This window comes from Triturus cristatus, chromosome 12, assembly GCF_964204655.1.
Source record: "Triturus cristatus chromosome 12, aTriCri1.1, whole genome shotgun sequence".
In the NCBI taxonomy this organism is placed as follows: domain Eukaryota; kingdom Metazoa; phylum Chordata; class Amphibia; order Caudata; family Salamandridae; genus Triturus; species Triturus cristatus.
Genome location: NC_140595.1, coordinates 436,936,289 through 436,959,419, shown reverse-complemented (window position 1 = coordinate 436,959,419; position 23,131 = coordinate 436,936,289). Strand labels below are relative to the sequence as shown.

General features: G+C 43.7%; 1 protein-coding gene across 1 annotated transcript in view; it reads left to right on the top strand.

Annotated features, from left to right (window-relative positions):
• The window catches only part of LOC146776075 (ninjurin-1-like), a 213,287-nt gene that overhangs the window by 119,820 nt on the left and 70,336 nt on the right, over positions 1-23,131 (top strand). The window contains exon 3 of the mRNA XM_085637892.1: positions 9,468-9,568. Within this exon, the coding sequence (XP_085494018.1) occupies positions 9,468-9,568 (101 nt within the window). The remainder of the gene's footprint in view (positions 1-9,467; positions 9,569-23,131) is intronic.

Here is a 23,131-nt window from a genome sequence, read left to right as displayed (position 1 = left end):
TCTCACATTTGTGAAAGGTAGAGCTATTTGCGTTGTAAATTATATATTTTTTTTAACTTATGTTTTTTGTTTGTAGTGGAGTGGATGTAAGTTTGTAGTGGAATTATGTGGTTTGCATTGGAATTGGTAGTTGGGTAATTGTGTGAGGTGGAATTATGTGGTGGATAGGGTATTTGTGTATTGGAAATATGTGGCATGGTGAATAGATAGGGGTGAGAGCTGTATAAAATAGATAGAAAGTAAGAGTTAGAGGGACAGGTATTTTGTATATGAAGTGCTGAATGAACTTTAAATAGAGTAGTAGAAAGCGTGTGTGAAAGAGAGGATGAAGGGGAGAGAAGGTTAGACACATAAAGAGATTGCGCTTGTGTACAAAGAAGACACTGAAAGAAGAGGAGGAGATAGTGTGTTTGTTGTTTGTATTATTTGAAAAGTTATGGTAAAGAAACTGTGCTGAAAGACCTGAAATGTACCAATTTAATCAAGGCTGGATGAGTGTGGGCAATGGAATTTTGTGGATAGTAATTATGTGGTATTAAGTGTAGTGGACTTATGTGTAGTGGTACTGTGTGTTGTGGCTAGGCATGTATTGTGTTAAATTATGTGGTGCAGTGCTGAATTATGTGGTATGGTGTGGAATTGTGTGGTGGGGATTGGATGTATGTTGTGTGTATTGGAATTGTGTGTTGTGGAGTTGAATTTTCTGCAGTGGAATGTAATCGTGTTACGTTGTGTTGTCTGAAGTGTGTGGCACGGAGTGACAATATGTAGAGTGTAATTATGTGCCATGGTGTGGTGTATTTATATGGAGTGCTACGTGGCATGGAGTAGATTTATGTGGAGCCTAATTATGTGGTATGGAGTGAAATGTATTATGTTGTGTGGTATGGAATAGTGTGGTGTTGAACTTTGTGGAATTGAGTTTCATGGTGTGAAATTATGTGGAGTGTAAATATGGCTCAAGTTGGCGCATGTGCTGCCTAGGCGAGACCTAAAAAACGGGAGCAAGGTGTCGCTAGTCCCCTTCTCCTTCAGTATTTATGTGGAGTGTACTTATGTGTCATGGAGTGTAGTATATTATGTTGTCCGATATGTAATTGTGTCGTGTTGAATTTTGTGTGGTGGCATTGTGTGGAATTGTTTTGCATGGTGTGAAAATATGTGGTGTGTAAATATGGCTCATGTTGCAGAGTTGAATTTTGTTGAGTGTGAATATGTGTTTTGGGGCTGAGTTTAGTGTAAATACGTAGCATGAAGTGTAATTATGTAGTTTTTTGTCTAAATATATGGAATTATTTGGAGTTGAATTGTTTTGCACGGGGTGAAATGTAATTATGATGCATGGAGTGGTATTATTTGAAGTGGAATTGGGTGGAAATTCATTGAGTTGATTGTCATTGTGTGGCATGTAGTGGAAAGATGTAGTGTTGAATTGTGTGGTGCAGAATTATGAGATTTTGAAATAGTTTGTGTAGTGGAAATATGTGGTGTGCATTTGTGTGGTGTGGAATTGCGTGGTATTTAATTGTGTTTCTTTGTGTTTAAGTATATGTAGTTGAATGCTTGCTGTCTTTAGAGGGAATGGTGTTGGGGTGGATGAAGTCACAACTTTAAATCTGGACCACATGGACTCCCGCTGCAGCTGCGATTTCAAAAGATTACATGCATTCTCCTGGAGATTAAGTTACAGATCACTCCGGTACTGGCAACACACACCCAGACCCTCTCACCATTTGCCACTGTTGCAGCTTCCGCTTGGCTTTGTAAGTGGAAGAGGGAACGCAGGAACAAGTGATTGTTTCAGAGAGTCACAGAGAGTCACGTTCTTGTTTACCTAACCCGTTGAGAATTGAAAATGTCTCGGCTGAAAATGGCTCAGGGCTCATGGCATTTCAGTTTAAAGAAGAAACAGACGGGGCCTGTGTTTTTGTTGCATGGTTCTCCTTGGCAGGGGAGTGAGGAGGGGAGTCCCTGTCTCTGGTCTTAGATGTGAAAGAGCTTGTGCTCTGTAAGAATGAAAGGTCTAACATCCTCCAAGACGAGAAAGCAGCTGTCAGAGCCCCTCACTTTCTATGATTTTGAGAGGTATTAGACACATACCTAAAAAGCAGCTGTTCTAAAAAATGTGCACCTCACAGAAGAAACAGCAAGAAATGTAAACAAGTTGAGCTTTGAACCATGGATGGGTACAGTATGCTATTGAGGCTCTCAAAATACTGTCAAGAATTACCACTATGTCAGAGCCAGATTTTATATCATCATGCCACAGTTAATATTTACAACAGTATATCAGGGCTGGTTTAATTATTGTGTCGATGCCCACAATATGACAACAATGTTTGCATGCCCTACACAACCACTGACACAAGGAAAAGCACCAAAACAGGTCCTGCTAAGCAACCCGCTGACGTTCTGCCTTCACCTGCTTGCCTTTACTGCACACCTATGCTCTGCTTTCAGTTTCTACTATTCACGCCATGGCTATATAAGGATCAGCTTTATTTATGAAAGGTCACAAACTTTGGCCTTTCAGTCAATGGAGTACCACTTATTTTTGAGAGCCGAGAAAATACTGGCTGATCTTAGACACGAGGATTTGCCAGGAGCCATAGGGAATGCAGACACAGGGCCATCGGAGCGTTCAGATGGCTTGGACGGTTGTTTCATTTTTCCATAAGACAGACTCACCAGACAAGCACAGTCAGATCTACATGTTTACCGGTTTTCACTGTGCCTGCGCTACAAGCCGCTTCCTGCTCACATCGGCCCTTACCTGCGCTTGCAAGGGTACACGCTAAAATCATGGGCTCCACAGGCTCCTGGCCACAACACCAGCGGAAGAGCAGGCCGGGATTTAGGCAGACGGCGCAGGAAAGCACACAGTAACCTACTCGTAATGGGCGCCGCCGTGTCTGACTGGAGGCAGGCTCAAGTGTGTTCAGGAACGAATCCTCACATTCAAGTGCAAGGAGTGGGGCAGGAGGAGGGAGAAAACAGAAGAGAGGGGGCGTAAACAAAGGGAACTCAGACAATGGGAGGGGGCGGGAGGATGAAGAACATAGGCAACGGGAGGGCTACGGAAACAAATGGAACGAGGACAATGGGAGGGGGCAGGAGGATGGAGAACACGGACAACAGGAGGGGGGCAGGAACAAAGTAAAGCACAACAGGAAACTAAAAAAATAGTACACGTATCGTGTAACAACCAAGTAAAGGGGCCAGTAACCATAGGAGTATACAAATGTGGACTAAGGAGGTACTAACAAGCCTATTAAGGAATCAGACACTAGCATTTTTGAAGGGCAAAGACACAACCCAATGAAAAATGTGGGTGGGGCTTCTCCTCTGTACTCTACCTACAACAGATCGCCAGAGCAGTGCTTGCACGCTGGCTCAGGCTCGACCTAAATAGTGAGACCAATTTGTTTTTCCAATGCTTATTTGCACATGTTTGCTAAAAAAACTAACAGTTATAGTATCAAAGTAATTACAATACTGCAGGGGTAAGTAAACTCAGAGGTTTTTATGCTGCATTAAATATCTAATTGTGCAACAAAGTATAAAATCACAATCTTACTACAGACACTTGTATCATGGGCTTTACAATAGCAGAAGCACAAAATTATTTACTTTACTGCAAGTGCTCCCTTTTTTATTGGTCTTGAATTCACGCCTCCTCTCTTCATTGAAAGCCAAATTCGGGATCTCACCTGGTGTAAGCAGTCCCCACTAAGCCCTACTTTCAATAACATCATGATTGCACATTTTATAACCTCCAGGAAAGATGCATAGAATGCTGGTAAGAGTAAATGATCCCACTTTGTAATTGACAGACTACAATAAAAAAAAACAGGGTTGTGGACCTTCATTTCCTCCTTGAAACCACCATGGAAAACACATTTTTGAAGATGTGTCCTGCACTCATGAATTTATTGTACAAGTCATTGTATTAAGGAAGGCATCAAAAACCCACCTCACACCAGCCTTCACTGTGTATGGCCTCTGCCCAACCTGTGGAGAGCCAACCCATTTGTGTACAGCGGGTTTTGCTGTCGAAGACAGCCTAGTTTCATATTAGAGCTAAATGGGCAATGGTCAGTATTCAGCCCCACATTTATACATTAAGCCCTCCCCCAAGACATCAGCCCTAAGTTTGACATGATGAAAAAACAAGTTTGGTTATTTGATTGGGAAGTTTCGTGCAGATTCATCAAATGCTGCAGATAAAGTGATTTTAAAAACTCTTTCATTGAGAGAGCATATTATTTTGCAGATATGACATAATTCCTAGAATTATGTATTTAATCAAATAGGATATACAGTCGTATTCCCTTCCCTCTTGCTAATAAGCCTCAGAGCATGGCTGCTTTTGGATAGGAACAGTCCCAAACCACTACTCGAAGCTTCTCCAATGTCTAATAAGAAATCCCTTCATGAAAACTAAGCAGAATCAGATCTAATTACACTCAGGCCCATTGTTAGTTGGAAACTGTAGGAGCAGCTTCCGAAAATCTCTCAATTTATCCATTGCCCATTGTTTGATCCTAGGGCTAGTCATAAAAGCTAAGCAGAGCATGAACATTCTGATTCCAATCATGGTCCACTGTTATTTGAACCTTGTTGTCAACAGAGTAAAAAATCTCTGACTTTGGCAAACATAATGTCTTTTATAACAAAGCAAAACATGATTGGTAACAAAGGCAAACCTATTTTATATAAAACCCTATACTGTTAACATCATAATGAAATGCAGTTATCTTTTTTTACTACAGTCAATGGTCAAATCCTGTATTTCACTCACTCTTTTATATAAACATTTCTCTATTTTAAAAAAAAAAGCACAATTGTTATATTAACTGCACCAAAATAAACATATAATATAAAGTAAATACATAAAAGAGAATGGATTTCGACTGATTGAATCAAGGCAAGATGAAAATAAGACAACAGCAACACATCCCTTTCAAGTGATGGATGAACAGGAAAAATGCCTTGCCGCCATTCAATGGAAGCTGTAAGCAGTGGCGGCCAGCATGGCTTACGGGTGGTGAGTCGGTCGCGGGGGTGGGTCAGTCGCATGGAGGTCAGCAGAGGGGGGGAGCGAATATTTAAAAAAAGAAAACTTACCTTGTTGTCAGGTCCTGCATCTATGCTCCTGCTCTCCTCGAGGAACAGGAAGCACAGCTGCCCACTGACCAATCACAATTCAGCAATGCAGTGTTGTGATTGGTTTTGAACGTCCTGGTTCGACGCTCAACAGGGAATGGGGACCTGGGCATGTTCTCCATACACGCTGCAATACATCCAGCATGGAGAACGGGGAAAGTGTGCATAAATGGTTAGAGCGGCCTGAGAGGGCCGACCAAACAGTCATTGCGCACTGTCATGCTCCGAGAGCAGAGGAGCCCTGCCCACCCACCCACCTGCAAAGCAACACGAAGCATAAAATGATAACGCAAAGTTATTATCATTTTATATTTCTACTATGTACACACTTCTTAAAAGCAGTGGAACAACGCTCTTCCACCATAGCGGAGGAGCCGCCACTGGCTGTAAGGTTTTGAGAACCATCAATGAAGGAACAAGCTGACATATTGGGGATTGAGAAAGGCTCAGAGGGATCATATCACAGGCAGTGTGTAATTGAATTATCCAACAAAGATTTGGCAAACTTTACGGAATGAGACTTTAATGTTCATATACAAAGTGTTAGATTTAAAAATCCCTTTCCGATGAAGCCCCTGCTGTGCTGTTTTAGATAGCAGTGTGTGGCTAAATTACATGTATTGATGCTTGAATCCAGTAGCCCGTCAAGTATCCTTCGCAGTATGCAGGCCTCATTAGCCAGTGTGACTCCTTTTTGTATTTTGCAATTCTTATAAGACTGCCTGTGCCGTGCTCATGTTAGGCCTTAGAGTTCAGAAACTGCAAACAAGACAGCCAGGAGACTGCATCAAGACACAGCTCAAAAGCTTGTGCTCTCCAAGAAATGGCGCCATATTCCAGGAATCAACAAGAATCAGATCACTCACCTGGTGCACACAGGTCAAGCAAGTTATTCTCCACTGCCGACTCTTCGGACTAAACGGTCAGCTCCAAAGTTTTGCCTTCTCAGGACCCCAGCCAAGGGCCACTAGCCGAAGATCTGTCTGAATGGGAGGGCAGGGCAGCTGCGAGAACCAAGCTCGGTCTTATACATAAGGGGCCCGATCCGCCCGACCGTCCAGACACCACCCCGATTACAGGTGCGGGGGCCCTTTTGTGGAGACACTGTTCAGGCACCAACTGAAGGACGAGGCCCTCTAGGGCCACGCGGGTACTAACGACCACCTGCTATGCCTTCCCAAAATGAAGAGTCGATCAGACAGTAGAGAATGAAAACTCACATTATTAATTATATGTTCTCTGCAGAGGAGCCCTGTCAGACCCTCACTCTGAGATGGATGCGGAGGGAGTGGCTCCCCAACGTTTGCTAACAGATGATAAACCCTTCAGGAGACTTCGGCCACGCCTCTTATGGAAAAGCACCGGACTGACCCAGACACAAACAAAGAAGGCACAGAGGGATGGGATAACGCCTGCCAGATGGGCATACTATCAGCAGCCCAAGGCCACTGTGCTGAGTCTCCACGTCTCCTAAACGTGGGAACAGGACTACATGTATACAATGGAATGCAGAGCAAAATAATTATACTGTTAGCAAGTCGAGTTGCAGCCTTGTTCTGCTGAGGCAAGTGATTCTGAACTCTAAGGCCTAACATGAGCACGGCACAGGCAGTCTTATAAGAATTGCGAAATACAAAAACTGAGTCACACTGGGTAATGAGGCCTGCATACTGCGACGGATACTTGACGGGCTACTGGATGCAACATCAGTACATGTAATTTAGCCACAAACTGCTATCTAAAACAGCACGGCAGGGGCTTAATCGGAAAGGGAATTTTATATCTAACACATTGTATATGAACATTAAAGTCTCATTCTGTAAAGTTTGCCAAATCTTTGTTGGATAATTCAATTACACACTGCCTGTGATATGATCCCTCTGAGCCTTTCTCAATCCTCAATATGTCAGCTTGTTCATTCGTTGATGGTTCTCAATACCTTACAGCCAGTGGCGGCTCCTCCACTATAAAACTTTTCATGGGTACTGAGGTACTACCACAGTATCGGCATTCATGCTTTGTTCACATGGTACCAAGGTACCATAGGGGAAAACCTTAAGCAGTAGCTCTCACTGGAGTATTGCTGTACCTCATTGGATGCTATGTTGGGTCCTGTGGGAGTACTGCAGTCACCACAGTATGAAAATATTTTAAATTATTTGGCTACAAGCGAGAGGCGTCAGTACCCTGCCCCTTATACCATTATTTATTTTTTATATTTCTAGAATATGGTAGCTGAATTCCCCAATCTTGTGATTTTTCTCTGGGTCAGCCAATCAGATTGGTACAGGAATGGTCCCATGGTATGGAAATGGCCAATGGGGAAAAAGTTCCATTGGCCAGTCATAGGGCCCTTTTCTTTAATTTCTGTACTGAGAAATTCTTGCAGGACCAACCATCCATAGGCACTTAACTTTTTAACCCCTTCATGACCACCTCAAGCACCTCCTTAAATGTGAATTTCTTACAAACAGTTGGATGGGTTTACACCAAATTACAAAACGTATGATTTTCCAGTAAAGTTTCAACTTTATGCCAAATTTGGCATACTTCCGGTTCAGCTGTATTTTCTGAGTCGGGGAGCAAAGTTTCCCATGGTAATTCACATGGGAAATCAATGTTTTTTGACCAACTCCTTTTCTTGGCCCCTTCTTCACAGATGGGTGCAAAACTTTCCAGGAAGAAGTGAGGTGCATGAACTTTTGCTTGGAAAGTTTTTGCAAATTTGTCAAACAGCTCCAAAGTTATCAAACGAACAAAAATCCTATGGTAACTCTGACCTAACTATAGCTACACAGTGGCAAATTCCACTGTAACATATATGCATATTAGACACTGACACAAAGGTAGATAACCAGGAGTAATAAAATACATCACAGGTTGCCATGAATTTTGAGAACGTTTTCTCCACACTACCTCACTGAAAATATTTGTACTTCTGTCCTTGTCAGGGGTAAATTGAAAAAGCATTTCTAGAGTGAAAAATCCCCTCCAGAATAGTGGTGAATAACCAAATCACCATTAATGTGCGAGTGTTTAACACTTTTCAAAGAGCGACACAGCTATCAGTGGCACATGGAGTAGTGGACATAGGATCGAGGGATCAGATGGGACAGTTGGACTCCAACTATGACAGTCCTAATATCCAACTAGGGTCTGGGAGAACCATTTCCCCTGTTTGCAGTAGGGTCCATGGCACTGATACCAGGAATGGCCAAAATGTGCCCCTAATTCTAAGGGCCCGATTCCGATTTTGGACGGAAGGGCTCCAAATGACATTCGGAGCCCTTCCGCCCGCATCGGAACGTGCCGGTCGGATTCCTTTCCGACCGAGCCATTCCGATGGGCTCAGTAAGAAAGGAATCCGACTCGGATTTCTGGATGGCTTATGACGCCTCTTTACGACCGAGTAAGATGGCAGTTTTCCACGGTCTTTTTGTGCCAGTATTTCTGGCACAAAAAGGATACTGTCTTTGGGGGCCCCCAGTAGGGCCCCCATGGGTGCGAGGCCGCCAAGTGGCGGCCTGGGAGCACCTATGGCGCCCCTCTGTTGATCCCTGCACCCGGTGGCAGGCACCTTGGCGTGCGGCCAGAGGGTGCAGGGATGAACTGCACCCCTCCATTTCACAATGTGGGCATGCATTCCACTTGGAATGCATGCTCCCATTGTATAACATACAAGAGCATCGTACTTGTAGGGCCGTAACCGACGACAGTAGGTCGGTTGGTCACGGTTCCTGACCAATGTCGGACGGCCTGAGGTCCGTCCGCCATTGGAATCGGCCCCTAAATGTGCTCACGTTTAAATTTCACCATACTGGTCGAATTTCTGTTTGCCACTTCTCGTCAGCAACAGGAAAATCCCATTATTCCTGAGACTGTGACTCTAGAATGGAATTTTGTGCTTGCAAACAACATGTGTTGCATAAGTAAGCTAAATGTGGGTCCACAGAACATGTAAGAATCATGTCTTGTATGTTTTATAAGAGTATCTACCCTTACAAAATATTAAATATATATGAGTACAACTGCGTTCAAGACAAGTAAAAGCCTCTGACTTCACCTTCACGCTGTTTCTTTCATTTCCAAAATAATTCTGGCATTGCAAGTGTAAGAAAGGTGATTTATAAAATATATAACATGAACAAGAATATTATACTGTTTTGCAGCCAAAGACTAATTGGTTAGTTCACTTTCGAGTTAGCCTAGTGCAGATGGCCATCCTGATGTCAAATGTAAAGCTTATTATATGATTTCTCTTCTTGCCCCATGTATGAAATATTGTCACGTTGATGTTGCAGGGCATTTCGATCAGCCTGCAGCTCATAGTGGCAGCACTGCTTATCTACAAAGGGTCAAAGAACATTGAATGTGATGATCCCGAACGCAGACTCAGTGACCGGTGAGTGAAATCGATTACAGTAATGAATGCAATTTAGAATATTTCATCAAACAAATTAAGATATATGTTTTAAAAGTGTTAATTCGACAGAGCACAGAACAGGACCACGAAACTGAGGGAGATCTTCGAGAAGTGAGAGAAAGAGGGAAAAAAGAGAGAGGGTAGGGGTGACTCCTAAAAGCGTTCAAGCAAAAGTAAACAATAAAGGGCCTTATATTGAGTTTGATGGTGCGGAACATCTGCCATAATGTTGTGGGCATCCAGTGTGCTGTATTCAAAATACCAGTGACATCTGTGCACTCTTAAACTATACAGATGTGGTATCTACCACTTTTTGGCAGATCTTCCACATCCACCCCAGTGCATCATTTATAAAAACTGAAGTGGTATATTTATCAAGGGTTTTATATCACCCTTGCACCACACCAGGAGACGCAGTGTGACACAAAACCTATGGTGAGATTTACCAAGCCACGAAAGGCCACCTTAGCCCTACGTGGCTTGGTAAATCTGGAGTAATGCAAGGCAGCGTAACTCTGCCCTAGGGACGCATTCAATGGGTGGATCGTGGGTGTTCATGCATCCACCCATAGATTCTGAAGCATTCTCAGATTTGCGAACACAGGGAGACCCAGGGGAGGTATTATGAGGAGAAATATCTTTATTTCTCCTCGTTCTTTCCCAGTTACGGCCAGCATGAATCGCGGGTGGGGAGTGGGTCGGGCTGGTGTCGTGTGGGGGGGGCTTAATGTGAAAAAATAGTAAACTTACCTTCCCGGGTCCTGCGTTGTCTCTTCTTCTGACCTGCTCTCTGGCTGTCCTGCCTCCGGCAGGAATAGGAAGCAGGCAGCCTCCCTCCCCTCCCCTAATCCAATCACAATGCTGCAGTGGCAGCGTTGAGATTGGTCGGGACGACGCCCAGCCAGGCACCTATGGGGAGGCTGTTTTCTCCATGTAGGCTACATTGCACTCTACATGGAGAAAGGGCAGAGTGCGCATGACTGGTTTAGGCGGCCCCGGAGGGCCCACCAAACAGTCAACGCCCTCAGCAGTGGGCAAGCAACTCCTCCCCTTCCCTAAAGCAGCCCCTCCTGCCCCCAACCAAACCCTTCTTCTTTCTCACAGTGCGAGAAGCAGAAACATAAAATGGTAGTTATTACCATTTTATGTTTCTGCTTCCTGGTCTGTGAGCAAGCAGTGGGGCGATGCTTCTCCACCCTAGTGGAGGAGCCGCCCCTGTTCTTTCCTCTTTCTACCATGGTCCATGGAGCCTGCATTTGCGCAAGGCAGAAGTTTGTATGCCAGCGCAGGCAGAAGGCAGGAATGCGCCATGTCTTGATATATATGTGATATTCCTACCCTTTCACGCATCGCTGCAAAGCAAAGTGTCTTGCTGTGTTACATTAAATAATGATAAATATGGCCCTAAGTATCTATGCCCTCTTCAGGAGGCCACTGCAGCTTGAACAAGTCATTGCCGATGCCAGTGCTGCCAATGACAGTACCAACACAACTACTAACAATCACACTCCTATAAGTGTGATTATTTAGAGATTTCCAGGCCCCCAAAGCTATAAGAATGACTTGGGTGGCAGGTGTTAGTAACTTTAATGTATAATTAATTAATAAATAACTGTTGTTGTGCTTTTCCCGAAAGTAGATAAATAGCGACACCATGTGGCAGACTGTCATAAGTGCTGGAGTTGACAAGTGCCAGTCCTGAGTATTGGATCAAATTAATCACAGATCCGCCCATCTCTAAGCAAGGTGGGAAGTATAAAGTGTGAAGCTAGCCCCAGGGAGGAGCGACACACTTTAGAGAGTACATTTCTATTGCAGCAGAAGTGCCTAACTCTTGTCCTGCTGGATATAAACCAGCATTGCATAAGTGGTGTCCAATTGCAAGCAGAATACAGAAACCTGGATGTGACTTGGAATAGGTAAGTGCGTATAATGGGACAGCACTTATTTTTAAGCCACACATCACAATTATTTTTTACATCACCGATATATACATTTAATTCCTTTACAATTTTAGGTACAAGGACACAAAGTGATTTGCACTGGATAGCATGATTGTTGTCAAGGAGCAGATCAAGAATTATAGTCCATGTCACTGGGATTTCAAGTAAACACTAAGCCAAAGACCAAACATGAGAGAGCTGGTAATTATACACATTTACATTCATTTCAACATAAAACATTGTATTAAATATGAAGAAAGACAGGCTTCTGGATTAAAGCTCCTGCTCTAGAGTACTACAATATATGTAAAGGATGAATTCACAAATTGCATTTTGCGGTACATAAATAGTACCTACTCGTATTACAAAATGTAATGCACAAACTTAAGGCCAGAGACTCTCCTTTCATTTCTGTGCAGAGATCTGTACCATGGTGGCAGAGATGTTCAAATGCAGAGTAGGAAAGTTCCATTTTTCTATGGTTACCCCCACATTTCTTTCTCCAATATTGATGGTTACTACTCTGAAAGTGCACTGGAGCCTCCTATTCAGGCCCCACTGCTTGAGCTCTCTCCTTAAAATATGATGCATGTGAAACGGTAACACCAATGGGCAAGGATTGTAACCCCCTTATAAGTTTCTGGCAAGTGGTACCAGTGGTACCCAGGGCATGGGAGTTAAAGGGGTCACCAGGGCCTAAAGCACTGATTGTACCACCACGAGTGACCCAAGTAAACAGATGACAGAAGTCCTGCTATTGCAGACTGCATGAGAAGTGCAAACAGCTCAGTCTCGACTTTGCCCTCACAATGAGTGGCAAGGTCAACATTTTAATACATTCCAGTCACTTCTAAGGTAGGTCTCCTGAGCCCAAGACACAGGGTGCATTATATTAAAGGTCTGGGCACATATGTGCAGGCTCATATGTCCCTATAGTAGCCTCTTTCCATTAAGGGCTACTATAAGAGGCCAGGGGGCCATTGCATAACATGGGCTGAAACCCAGGCACAACCAAGGTTGCCAGCTCCATTATGACCCTACTGAAAAACGTCATGTTGGATATCAATCAACTTGGCTCATCAAATCTGACTTTTTCCCAAATTCAGATTTGATGTGGTATGCACCCAGGTGGTGACATTAGAGGTTGCCCACCTGATTGCCCCAGCCTTATCCTGTGCCCTGGCTGACAGCCTGCCAGGAGTTAGAATCAAAGGCCTGCATGGGCGGGAGGTGTCACCCCCCCCCCTCCCAGAAGGATGGCTGGTGTGGTTGCACATTAGGGAAGTAAGCCTCAAAGCTGTCACAGCATCTGATATGAAAATGGACTTCCTCCTAGAGGAATCAAGAGCCAATTCCCTGTTGCAAGGCACAATTGCACCTGGGCTGGCTGGAAAATAGGTAATCAGAAGGCATACACTCCCAGAAGGCTAGCCACAACCCTAGGGTGGGCCACCTGGTCTGTACAGCTGTCAGGACCTGCACAAAGCAAAGGTGCAACCACCCTGCATCTGCACACCCACGACTCATCCTGGACCACAGTTTTGCTCCAAAGGAAATAGGAATCGCTCTGCAAGCCAAAGGCAACTCCAGAATGCCCTTGAACTAGGGGTACTAGGCCCCTGCAGCCTGCAGAAAAAGCACGCTCCTGGAACCAAAGAATCACTGGCCATCGGGCCCACCGAGCGATTGCCCAAAATAAAATGGTCTAGAGCATTAAAATAAACATAGTCCTGGCCTCCAGCAACTTTCGCACAGCTACCATTTTTCCCTGGACTCCAGAATGTCAAAATAACTAAAAGCTGTGTTTGCCACTACCAAGACCCACAGGTGACCAGTCAGGGGTCCACTACCTTTTTTCGACGCTATGCCTTGACGGAATTCCACAGCACCTTTAACCTGCTGCCTCAGTGGCCCCTTTGTGGAGATTTTGCATCTCTTTTCTCTCCAGCACCATCCAAGCAGCAAAATCAACAACTATGGCTCCTGCATTCAGCACCTAGGACAGCCAGAACAACTGTGCACCCGGGCCCTACAAGCGAGGTAAAATTCAACTGTTGGAACTTGGTCCTGGGACCCACAGCACTTTAACTCCCCAGTGGTTTTCACTGCACTCGACCTCCAAGTGACCGAGTGTCACTAGTGTGTTTTCCCATTAACCGCAACATTATCGGTTTGCAAAAATGAAATGCACGGAATTATATTTCCTTTAAAAATCGATTACTCCAATAATACTAATCCGATTGTCTTCATTTTGGTGTCTAAAATGATATAAAAATCCGATGGGCTCTGCCTTCACTCCAAGTGATCTCCAAGGGCTTGTTGGCTGACTTCCTATTGCTTCAGAGTCAGGGATATCAAAGTTTCCATCCCTGCTCTTGTGCCTAGTTCACTGAAGTGGACCCAGATACGTGCATCAATGGAACTGATGCAAAGCAATGTGAAGCCCCACAAAACCCTGCCACACAGCTGACAGCTCCTCGGATCTGATCCTGAATGACTCAAAGCCTTGCAAAGCCTCTCAGAACCATATCTGGATGACATGAAGCCTCGCAAAGCGTTGCCTGATAGCTCCTTGGTACCGATGCCAGACTACATGAAGCCTCACCGCACAGCCTCTCGCAACCAATGATGGATAACGTAAAGCTTTGCAAAGCCTCACCACACAGCTTCTCGGAATCAACGCCAGATAACGCAAAACCTCGCAAAGCCTTGCAAAGCCTCGCTTAACAGAGTGAGCTCCAGAATCCAAGGTACTGTGTTCAGCGGGCCTAAATGGGTCCCTGTAGCAGGCCCATGCTCCATTGCAGTCGGCCTGAAATTGTGACTTTGTCCCATTCCTGCGTGACCAGATAACCCTCATTGGTGCCTATTGCCTCTAAGCGCTAGATCTTTTTTTATTCTTTAAAATTAAATGTCTTGATTTCTACTTATTGGACGTTTGACGGTTTTGTTCAGAATATAATATTCTATTTTCTAAACCTGTGTGGAGTCTTTTTGTGGTGTATTCATTGTGCTACTGTGTGCGTGTGTTGCACAAACACTTTACACATTGCCTCTTTAGATAAGCCTGACTGCTATGTGCCAAGCTACCAGAGGATAAGCGCAGGTTATCTTTTAGTGTGAATCTGGGTTACCCTTACTAGAGTGGTGGTTCCTGCCTGGCCTGGGTGCAAACCACAGCCAACCATCAACTCTATTTCTAACACCACGTACATTTCCTAAAACCACACAAAGACAGGGCTGACATGACCATGCTCACGGTCACTGATGGTGGTGAGGAGGAAAAAAGTGAACCCCTCCCTAAACTACTGTTACTTAACCCAAAAGAGAGTTCAGTAGAGTGTTGTCTTTTCATACTCTCTCACTACTCAAAAGCAGACAGATTGCAGGCAAGTCCTAAACCAGTTTGCTGAGCTCTTTTCTTTGACACTTGATCAGACAACCTGGTGTATTCATGATGTGGACAACGAGGACAGCCTCCCTGTCAAAAACAATATTTATAGACTCTCTGATCAAGCTAAAGTCTGCATCAAGGCTGAGGTAAGCATGAAGTGGGAGCTAGGGGTGATAGACCTGTCTTATAGTCCCTGGGCTAGCCCAGTGCTACTGGCCCCCAAACCTCACTGAAATGGTAACAAACTAGAGATGAGGATTTGTGTGGATTACAGGGGTTTTAATGCAGTCACTAAACTCATGCACACTCATACCAAGAGCAGATGAGCTCATTGATAAGTTGGGTGCAGCCACATTCTTGAGTAACATTCGGGTATTGGCAAATTGGGTTCACCCAGGGAGCAAAGGATAGATCAGCCTTTTCTACTCCTGAAGGACACTTTCAATTTAAAGCAATGCCCTTGGACTGAAGAATGCTCCTGCCACTTTCAAAAGGTTGGTGAATCGAGCCCTCTCAGGCCTGGACAACTTAAGTGAAAAATATCTGCATGATATTGCTGTATTCAGATCAAGAGGATCACCCGTTCCACCTGAAGGAAGTACTACAGGCCCTGCAGCAGGCAGGTCTAACTGTCAAGGCCAGTAACTGCCAGATAGGGTAGATTTCAGTTGTCTACTTGGGCCAGTTTGTAGGTGGAGGTCAAGAAGAACCTATCCAGCCTAAAATCCAGACCATCCTGGATTCAGAGGCTCCAAGACTCAGACCCAAGTCAGTTCTTCCTTGGATTTACTGGGTATTACAGGGGGTATAATACCATTGTGCCCCCTCTCACTGAGCTCACCTCCAAGAAGCAGCCTAAGAAGCTCATCTGGACCACAGGATACCAAAATTCTTTTGACACCTTGAAAGAGGCTACGTGCTCAGCACCTGTCCTAAAAGCACCAGACTATGGGGAAGAGTTCATTGTCCATACAGACACTTCTGAACATGGGATTGGGGCAGGGCTCAAACAAACAAATGATGAGAGCCAGGATCAACCAGTTGTCTACCTCAGCAGGCGACTCCTCCCTGGAGAGCAGCATTGGTGTGCCATTGAGAGGGAAGTCTTTGCTGTGGTTTGGTCCATGCAGAAACTGAAACCATACTTGTTTGGGACTCACTTCAAAGTGCAACTGACCACAGGCCTCTCAGGCAGCTGATGCAGATGAGATGAGAGAACCCCAAGTTGTTGAGGTGGTCCATTTCCCTACAGGATATGGACTTTTCAGTGAAACACAGACCTGGGGCTGACCATGCCAATGCAGATTCCATTTTCAGGTTCTTCTACTTAGATGGTGAGAACTATCATGATACAGGTTAGTTTCTCATTGCCTTTCATCTGTGGGGTTTCATGTAGGAAAGTGCCATCTTTGTATGGTCAATCACACATTTGCTTCCCCTATGCTGATGGTTATGACTCGGAAAGTGATCTGGAGCCTCCTACCCAGGCCTCAGTGCCAGTGCTCTCTCCCTAAAATATGATGCATGCAAACCTTTATAAGTCCCTGTTAAGATGTACCAATGGTGCCCAAGGCATGGGTGTTAAAAGGGTTACCAGGGCCTGAAGCACTGACTGTGCCACCCTGAGTGACCCAAGTAAACAGATGACAGCAGTACTGCCATTACAGACTGCATGACCAGAGCAAACTGCTCAATCCTGAATTAACCCTCACCATGAGTGACAAGGTCAAAGCACTATTTTTAATATATACCAGTCACCCCTATTGTAGGCCTCCTGGGCCTAGGAGGCAGGGTGCATTATATTAAAGGCGTGGACATATAAGTGCTAGCTTATATGTCCCTGTTGTAGCCTCTTTCCATTAAGTGGTCAGGGGTAATTTGATAATATTGACTGGCACCTGAATGCCCTAAGGTGCAGCTCCAATATGGTGCCACTGAGAAGTATCATTTTTGCTATCAAACAACTAGTCTCATCAAATCCTACTTTTTTCCAAAGTCAGATTTGTTGCGGCATGCATCCAGGTGGCTACCTTTGAAGTTGTCCACCTGGTCGCCCTAGCCTTTCCTGTGTCCTGGCTGCTACTGCCAAGTCAGGAATCTGACCCCCTGCTAGGAGGTGTGACACTCCCAGGAGTCAGAAACAAAAGATTGCCTGGGTGGGAGGTGTCACCGTGCGCCCTGGCAGGATGGCTAGTGAAGTGGCACATCAAGGCGGCAATCCTAAAAGCTTCCCCTGCCTCTGATATGGAAGTAGGCTTCCTTCCAAAGGAGGAAGGGGCCACCCCCCTGCCCCCAGGCACCCGGGAAGGTGAGAAAATTAGGTAATGAGGAGTCATATACCCTCAGAAGGCTAGCCACACCCCTAAGGTGGGTGTAGCTGGTCTGTACAGCTGATGATGGGTTCTGCCATTTTTAAAAGTGGCAGAATAGAGGGTTCTGGGTGGAAAAGGTGGCACACACCCTGGATGAGCTCACCTGTGGGGCGGATTAGCCACTGGGGGTAGTAGTCCATTAGCTACTTGCGCCCACATCTCTAACAACCCCAAATCTAGGATATTAGGGGCACCCCTGGCACAATTTGAGAGATCCAACATGGACAATTAGTAACTGACACGACTCGAAAGAAATCCAACACCAATTTGTACAATTAAAGCAGATTTTAATAACATTTTAGACACCAAATGAAGACAATCGGATGAGTATAATTGGAGATATAGATTTTTAAAGAAAAAATAAATAAGTACATTTCACTCTTGCAAAACGATAATGTGGCAGTCAATGGGAAAACACACCAGTGACACTCGTCACTTGCAGGTCGAGTCCAGTGGAAACCACTGTGGAGGTAAAGTGCTGTGGGTCCCAGGACCAAGCTCCGTGAGGCAGTTGACTTCTACCTGGGTTGTAGGGCCTGGGTGCAAAGTTGTCCTGGCTGTCCTTGGTGCTGAACGAGGGAGTTGTGGGTGCTGGGTTTGATGCTTGGACGGTGCTGGCGACGAAAGGGATGAAAAACCTCAACAAAGGGGTCGCTGAGTGGGTGTTTTGAAGGTGCTGTGAGATTCCCTCGAGGCACGATGTTGAATGAATGTAGTGGTAGCCCGAATGGCCAACAACAAGCCTTGGTAGTATCAAACAAAGCTTTCGGTTACTTGGACATCCTAGAGTCTGGGGGAAAACAGTGGCCACTGGTTCAGCAACACACTCCACACTCCCATAGAAAACAATGGAAAAAGGTAATTAAATTAACAGCCCATAGGAACTAATGTTATATTGATTACATTATTTCAACATTTAACATTTTATTACAATAATGTTAATTAAAACAATAATTGAAAAACTACATTAAATTTTTCAAACACAGTAAGAAGATTTTATAATGAACTAAATATATAACCTTTAACCAAGTTTACTAGATATTACAAGTAAAAATGTTTTATATATAAATGTGATTCATATATTGAATATTTTTTATTATTTGCTACATGTTTAATTTGAGAAGTTAATGTAATGTAAAAGTCCATTTTATTATTTTCAGGTGGTCAATAATAAATATTTTAAACTAATTTATATTATTATCCATGAATACATATAATATTTGAAATAGTATATTACATACATTGTTCCTATACTTTCCCATAGGGGATTCTCCATCTCCATGGTGGTCATCTCATCCCAGGTGGCAGACACGTCTGCCAACTAGCAGAACATGAAATACAGTCATAAAGCAGTAGTCATTTTAGGGTTGTAAATTCATCATAGGAAACTCTAACCCCTTGCTAGAAGATGTGTTAACATGTAAGTCTTTACCTGGGTGTAAATCTCCATTCAGAAACGGTGAATGGCAAAAGAGAACATAATAACACCTAGTGAGTAAATATACAAGCTACCTTTGCGCTCTCCCTTGTTGAAGCTCGCCTGATTCCGGTCTTTTACTTCAGGCAAGAGCTTCTACCAACTGATATAGACATAGCCAGTGGGCTATAATACTATAACATTAACAACAGCAAGCGATAACTCATTCTGTGTTTTCCACTTCACAAAGGGTCACTATATCATCGTTCACAGAATACGTCTGTGTGTTAATGTGACAAAGATGACTTAGCTATTCATCCTTCAAAAGCTGATAAAATGTGACAACATATCACCAGTCTTTCCAAAGGCATTAGTTATTTGCTTTAGTAAAGACCTTCACCACAAATGAAACACAACTAACCATTACAGCACACATACAGCCACAAATATATATGGAAACAGCTTATTAACCATACTCACACTACTGATGATCCTACTCAGATCTGTGAAGAAATCCTCGAAGCTAGCATGAACTTGCCCACTCTCCAAAATAGCTGCAAGGCCATACAAATGGTAACAAAGCGCTCTACACATTTGTATTATACAGCATAGAATACCACTTTTTTGTAATTGTAAAATTGACTCATACAATCAAAAGTCATGGAATACTGGCATTAACTTCTGTTTGTCGGCATGCTTTGGTTAGTTAAGGGGACACCCACTATGGGTACTTGTGAGTGTGGAGATAAGGTTTACCAGTAAAGCATGCACCTTTGCTCTAAGTTCCACATGTCAAGTTTGTATACATTTTTGTTATTTGCTTCTAAACACAACAATCTTTATGTACGCTGAGGGACTGTGACTTGGACTGTGACCCACAGCGGGGCTCCGTGGTCTGGAGGGAAATGACAGTTGCACCACATCTTTGTTGAGAGTGACTATTGTTTTTTCACACAGTTTTGAAATACTGTCAGTGGTAGCAATGAATGATTATAGAAGTAGAAACAGGGCCTTTTCTTGTTCCCTACATATGGAGAGTGGCCTGCTGCCATCTCTTGCAAAAAAATGGTCTCTCTGCCCCTTTCATGTGGGTGTTTTGTTCTATCTATGTGTGGCATGTGTGACACATGTATGTTTGCTATGTGGTTGTGTGGCAGAATAAGGCTGGAGCCAGTCGACTCTGTACAATTGTAGGTACACAAGCATCTAATTTGAATCTCCTGTGTAAGAAAGGCTAACAAAATGGAGCAAGAGAGCCCACCAGACAAGGAAGTAAATTCTAGGTAATCATATAATACCCCTGAGAACCCTTTCAAGTGGACCACACTCCTGTGAAAGACAAGGCGAGACAGAAGACCCTTTGAAAGGTAAGTACAGTATCTGCTCTCTTTCTCCCATCCCCTTTCCCTAGATGTGAGTGAAGACAGTTACTCTATATTAACCGGTGGTGGGGGGGCAAGCTATTTTTGTGCCATTGTCTTCTGAGCTCATCTAGCACCACTCAGCTGAACCATCCTACTTGCCCAATCTGCAGAATAAAGGCAAGTGGTTAAGTAGCTAGTGTGAAGTGAAACCCATTCCTTGAAAACAAAAGGAAGCCTCAGCAAGGAGGGGTCCTAGGAGCTTCATTTTAGCCTGGTAGACCTGGATATATTTGGGTGGCATTCACATACTAGTGAGCCAGAGCTTTCTAAGTTGAACTGTGCCAAGCAATCATGGTCAATATCTACATCTTTCAGACACTGACCATGGTGCAGGTTCTTATTCCAAACCACTCATAACATTAATCCCAAAATGAGATCAATTAATAGTTGATCTAAAACCTGCAGAAAAATATTATCCTCAATCAATAATGACCTCAATGTGTTCACTGAAGCACTAGGATTAGAAGTGGGCAAGTACTTACCTCGTTTAATAAAAAACAAATATGTACTGTCCAATGGAGCTAGTCCACTTCCAATAATGAATTGCTGTTCAGTAGCATGCCAGCTGCTGTAATACTGCAACATGTTAGTTTACCATAACAATAAGGACTGAAAAGGATTGGATAGAAAATCCTGGATGTTTATCCTGAAAGTTGTAGCTGACGCCTTAAACTGGACCCCACCCTTAGTGCGCTATAGTGGCAGGTTCAAGACATTGAAGATGGTACTTATCTCAATTCTGTGAAATTGCATTTTTGATAAAATTAAACTACATATTTTAAAATCTCGTTGAAGACCTAACTCCCCCATATTGCAGTGACATTGCAAGGTCAATAGGCTGAAAACATTGATACAATGGAGTGTCGCTGTTATTAACAAAGCACAGGATCCTGGGGGTTTCTGCCTTCTTGGTATTACTAATTTTTCCTTCAGCTCTTTGTCATCATTTTTTCTTAGCAATCGATTCGATATTTTCACCTCTTAAGGTTGGAGAGTTCCCCCTCTTCATTTTACCCACTTTACACCCCCTAGATTGATTGATGGTAAATGTTACATTACACTGAATTGTATTGAATACACACTAATGCACTTTGTAAAGGATTGTAACCATTCCAATTATAGACGCTGAGAACAGTGTTTGATATGTCCAAAGCTTTTACAATTGAAGAATCATGGAAATTACATGAAAAAACCTCCAGTCAACCAAAATAATTAGGACTGATGGTTCTCTAAATCCCTATATCAGAAGCAAATATAAAGCTTGATTTGACATGGTGGGCAACAGGGGTGTTTCAAAACTCTGAACACATATACAATTGAAGCAAAATCATAACATTCGCTCTGCTTAGCATTCAATAGGTCATTCTGAAGAAAAATAATAAAGCATTATAGGAATTTGAAATGTATAACTGAGAAAACACCAACCAATTTTACCTAACAGATTCTAACCACCCTATACAAATCTTTGTATCCTAGAAGCTCATTGAGTTGCAAAAATGAGATGGTCAATGAATCAGTCACAGAACTTAAACTGGTCTTTAACACACCAAATAAATACTGGGAAAATATATGGGGAACGTCACAAAGAGTATCCAGACAAGCTAGTCACACCATCTTTATTCTTGATCGCCCAAAAGTCAGAGTGTTACTTAGACAAGACGACATACAATAGAATACCAAGGCTGCATATTCTTGATTCCGCCTCATACCTCCTTCATCCACCACTACACTCTCTCCCTCTTTATCTCACTCTTGCAGGTTTGTTTTCGTCCCTCCTTTATCACTTTGTCACTGTTTTTGTCATTCACTTTTTGCATTTTTTGTTTCTGAAAAACAAACATCCAGTTTGGACTTTGTAACTGAAAAAAATCAGAGTAGGGTATCAAGACATTGTGACACAACCAGTATATATTTCTGATGAAAGTGCTCCTGCTGTGCTTGCCAGAGCACTTTAATTAGAAATAAATTGCCAAGTAGGCAGTGAACTTGCATAGGGAAGGTGAGGTGTTGTGCACTGGGGAGAGTTGAAGGCTCTTGCACACTAGCAGTAGCGCTGATGATCACTCACCTGTCCCTTGATGACCCTCCATACTATTTGGATAATGACACCGTGATTATGATATCTCAGTGAAGAAAGAACATCCTCCCAGTCCTTAGGGGCATACTCATCCTTATATCACGCAGCGGAGCAAGTCACTTGCTGCGTGATAGAGATAGGGCAGAATGAGCCATACTTAACATTGTACAGCGCATTCCTGCCTTTACCCAACACTGGCACAAAATGTGCTCCTAAGCACCAATGCAGGCCCTCTTGCACTATGGTGCTTGCTTTGTTTGCAGAATTATTTGTGTTCAGGAAGTGGCACCGCCCTGCACGAAAACAATCCCCTAGGACATTTTCCTCTTTCTGTATGTGCTGCAGAATGCAGCAGACTAGAAAGATGAACAAATGAGGAGAAAGAAACATAGTTCTCCTTGTTACACCTCACCTGGCGAAGCGTAGCAGTTTTGGCGCATTCCCAGGTCTACCACTTATGGTAAATCTGGGCATGCGGCAAATTCCATGGGTTTTGCATGGTAACACCCACACATCACCCATGGAACGCCCTACCTGGGGCTGAGTAAAGCTGCATTGTGTATCTCTGGATTTATGAAGCCACTCAGGGCGGCTTGGCTTGATGGATCGCATCTCAAGGGGTTGTATTGCTTTTGCACCCCGTTGCAATGTGCAAAAGTGACGCAACCCTTGACAAACAAGGCCCTTAATTTGTAAAAGAAAAAGCGCTGGGGCTCAAATTTTGCCCTGAAGCCTTTGTCCGACGCTATTGAATGTCGGCTTACCGAACACCCTGGCTGCATAGTCTTGATTTTACCTTAAGCCTCTTTTATCGACCACAAGACACTCTCTGCTCTTTTATCTCACTCTTGCCAGTTCCTGCTTTCTCTTGTGTCTGTGGGGCATATGTAAAAGGGGTTAACTCTGCCTTAGCTG